Here is a 4,093-nt window from a genome sequence, read left to right on the forward strand (position 1 = left end):
CGGTAGGGTTGGGGTTTTTTTTGTTGTTGTTGTTTTGTTTTTGGTTTTTTGTTTGTTTGTTTTGTTTTTACATTTATTTATTTTGTAGGTGTACTTGCAGGCCTGGTGGCAAGTGTCTGTGACCGCTGAGCCATCTCATCAGCATGCTGGGCAGCATTGCAATATAGCACGTAGAGTGACTGCAGTTCTGTTCAGGACAGATTTTTCTTCAAGTTTAAAGTCTTGTTTTTGACATCTGTTTTAGTGACAGGAGAAATAGATTTTACAGTACAGGCATAGGCCTGTCTTAACAAAGCATGGGGGAGGCAGGAATCTGAAGGGATATTATACCAGGGAGAATATTGGACACTTTCAGCATCACCCAGAAGGCCAATGATTTGAGTATAATTTAGTGTGCAAACAGTATAACGTATACGTTGGTTAACTTCACGTTGATGTGACAAAACACTTTTGATAAATGGTTTACTAGGAGAAAGGTTTATTTTGGCTTACAGTTTGAGTAGTTTCAGCTGGTGGTCAGTTGGCTCATTGCCTTTGGCCCTGTGGCAAGGCAGGTGGAGCCATGGTGGACAGTCCATGGAGGAAAAGGGCTGTTCACCTAGTGGCAGCCAGGAAGCAAAGAGGAAAGGGTGGAAGGGGCAGGGGTCCCAGTAGCCACTCACTAAACTTCCTTCCACTAGGCTCCGCCTCTTAAAGGTTTCCCCACCTCCAAGCCCCAACATGAACTGGGAGCCAAACCTTTCACACAAGGGTCACTGAGCGGCATCTCAGATCCAAACTGTAGCTATGAGTGGTAGGTGGCAGCTTACGTTGATGATTGGTGCCACCAAGGTACCGGTCTCGGTGGAATGTGCACAAAAGTGTGTAAAGCAACTTGTGTAAGTGGTAAGTTACTGACAGTAGAGAGGCTTCACCAGGCCAGGCTCAGGTGTAGCAGACACCCTCTAGGTATGAGCTACAGGAAGGAAGGTAGATTATGAGGGGAGTTAAAAGTGCTGAAAGGGTGCTGTGTGTTAGAGCTTGATCTGAGGTCATGTTCGAGGGTGAAATTGAAGTGTATACATGTGTTTAGAGCCAGCCACCTGTGGAAGTTTTGCTGTGGCAAGAGCTGACACTTGCTGCTAAATATTCTGTTATGTCCCACCTCTTAAAAAAAAAAAAAAAAAAAAAAAAAAGAATATCAGTATCTTTAAATAAGAAAAACATTGAATCCCAGAGTAAAAAGTCAATTTTCCAGGCTGCTATTTGAACTGTAAGGAGCAGAGCTGGAATTTGAGCCTAGGACTGATAGGCTGTGAGGCCTTTCCCCTTGTTTCGCGTTAGTTTGCTGTATTAACAGTGTGCTGACGTCAGCCTTCACCCAGTCCTGGAGCTGTTGAAGTGTGATCAGATTTACTCTAATGCCATTTCACCCCATCTAAAGTTGATTCATGTAACTTTCTTTCTCTTCCCCAGATTTTAACTTGGTTTGAAAATGAGCAAGCGCAGGAAGCTGCCAGTTCGGCAGTCAGCGGGTTCTGAGACCTTCAGCCCAGAGGTTCTCACTGATGTTTTTGAGCTCTTTGCCAAGAGCTTCTCATACTGTAAGCCCCTTGACAGTGAGTGGCAGTTACCAGCTCCCACTGAGGTTTTCACCTGTGACCACACGGAGTCCAGTGCCTTTCTTGACTTGAAGAGCTCCCTGAACGCAGTGAAGAGCCTCCTGAGTGACAAGAGGCTGGATGAGTGGCACAGGCACACGGCTTTCACCAACAAGGCAGGGAAAATCATGTCTCACGTGAAAAGGGCCGTGAACGCGGAACTCTGCACGCAAGCCTGGTGCAAATTCCAGGAGATTCTGTGCAGTTTCCCGCTTATCCCACAGGAAGCTTTTCAGGATGGAAGGCTGACTTCTCTGCACCTATGTGAAGCTCCAGGGGCTTTCATAGCCAGCCTCAACCATTACTTAAAATCCCACCGCTTCCCCTGTGAGTGGAGTTGGGTAGCTAATACCCTGAACCCGTACCATGAAGCAAACGACAATCTCAGGATGATTATGGACGACCGGCTGATTGCAAATACCTTGCACCAGTGGTACTTTGGCCCAGATAACACTGGTGATATCATGACCCTGAAATATCTGATGGGCCTTCAGGATCTCCTCAGCAACATGCCTGCTGTTCACTTGGTCACTGCCGATGGGAGCTTTGATTGCCAAGGAAACCCGGGTGAACAGGAGGCTTTAGTCTCTTCTCTGCATTACTGTGAAGTCGTCACTGCTCTGACCACTCTTGGAAATGGTGGCTCTTTTGTTCTAAAGATGTTTACATTGTTTGAACATTGCTCTGTAAACCTCATGTACCTGCTAAATTGCTCTTTTGACCAAGTACATGTTTTCAAACCTGCCACTAGCAAGGCAGGGAACTCAGAAGTCTATGTCGTGTGTCTCTGCTATAAGGGAAGAGAGGCGGTTCAGCCTTTGTTATCTAGGATGGAGGCGAATTTTGGCACTGAGATGACCAGGAAAGCACTGTTTCCCCATCATGTGATCCCCAAATCTTTTTTTGAGCAACACAAAGAATGCTGTACATTCTTTCACAGATTCCAGTTAGAGACTATTTCTGAGAACATCCGTCTTTTTGAGTGCATGGGAAAGGGGGAACAGGAAAAATTGAATAATTTAAGGGATTGTGCAGTGCAATATTTTATGCAAAAATTTCAACTGAAGTCTCTTTCTAGAAATCACTGGCTTGTTAAAAGATCCAATATTGGTTGTAGTACCAACACGAAATGGTTTGGACAGAGGAACAAGTATTTTAAAACCTACAATGAACGTAAGATGCTGGAAACCCTTTCATGGGAAGATAAAGTAGCCAACGGGTACTTCAATAGGTGGGTGGAGGAGCACGCTGTCTATCATCCTGGGCAAAATTCCCTCTTAGAAGGGACGGCTTCCAATCTTGAGTGCCACTTATGGCAGATTTTAGAAGGAAAGAAACTGCCCAAGGTGAAGTGTTCTCCTTTCTGCGATGGTGATATTTTAAAGACTCTTAATGAAGCCATTGAAAAGTCCTTAGGAGAAGCTTTGAATTCGGATTCCAGGTTCGCTCCCAAGCAGCAGTACTGCTGTTGTCACATTTTCTCGGAAGAATTGATACTTTCCGAGTTATTTAGCCTTGCCAAGTGCCTGCAGGACATGCAGGCTATAGAACCCAGCAACCCAACAAAGTGCCTGCTTGTGGGTTCGCCTACTGTCCGCGATTTCAAAATGCACACGGCCCTGGAGGTCCAGCTTCTGGAATCCGTGGAGCTCATGACTTTCAGCTCTTCATTGCTTCATGATGGTGACCCAGCATACCAGCATTTGTTTCTGGACTGCCTCCTACAGTCCCTGAGGGAGCTCCATGCAGGGGATGTGATGGTTTTGCCTGTACTTTCTTGCTTAACAAGATTTATGGCTGGCTTGATCTTTGTCCTCCACAGCTGTTTCAGATTTGTCACATTTTCTTGTCCCACGTCCTCTGAGCCCCTCAGAACCTGTGCTGTCCTGCTGTGCATTGGTTATCAGAACCTTCCAGATCCGGTTTTCCAGTATCTGCAGAATGTTAAGGAGTTGCTGAGGGCTTTGCTCTGCTCTAATGCAGCCCAGCAGGTGTTGCAGTTTGTACCAATGGAGGCGCTCCTTCAGGGGACACTGCTTGACTTCTTGTGGGATTTGAACACTGCCATTGCTAAAAGGCATTTGCATTTGATTATTCAAGGAGAGAGAGACAAAGTCATCAACAGCCTTGAGTTATAAAGTTGAACATCTCATTGATGAGATATAGGTTTGTGACTTACCGTTTCTGGTTTCATTTCGCCTGCCCTTTCTATTTATTTAATGTTTTCATTTTAGAGAAATGCCAATTTTTGTATTAAAGGATGTTAATTACAGAAAGTCACAACCTTTTCTGATCTGAAAGATACATGTCTCAGGCACAGAGTTATTGTGGTAGGAACCCTGCACCCATGGTATTCGGCTATTGATGTGACATCTCTGTGCTCAGGGTGACTACACATGTGTTTGCATAAGTAGTTGAGTTGGTTTTACGTGCTGAAGATTGCACTGTGTGCC

The 4,093-nt window shown here is 45.2% G+C and overlaps 1 protein-coding gene across 1 annotated transcript; it reads left to right on the forward strand.

Moving 5' to 3' along the window:
- Positions 1-1,445: 1,445 nt before the first annotated feature.
- On the forward strand, positions 1,446-3,886 carry Cmtr2 (cap methyltransferase 2). The gene has a single exon (XM_051168746.1). The coding sequence runs from the start codon at positions 1,475-1,477 to the stop codon at positions 3,776-3,778; it is 2,304 nt and encodes a 767-aa protein (XP_051024703.1). The 5' UTR covers positions 1,446-1,474; the 3' UTR covers positions 3,779-3,886.
- The last annotated feature ends 207 nt before the right edge of the window (positions 3,887-4,093 follow it).

The sequence above is a fragment of the Acomys russatus genome, chromosome 26, assembly GCF_903995435.1.
Source record: "Acomys russatus chromosome 26, mAcoRus1.1, whole genome shotgun sequence".
Classification (NCBI taxonomy): Eukaryota; Metazoa; Chordata; class Mammalia; order Rodentia; family Muridae; genus Acomys; species Acomys russatus.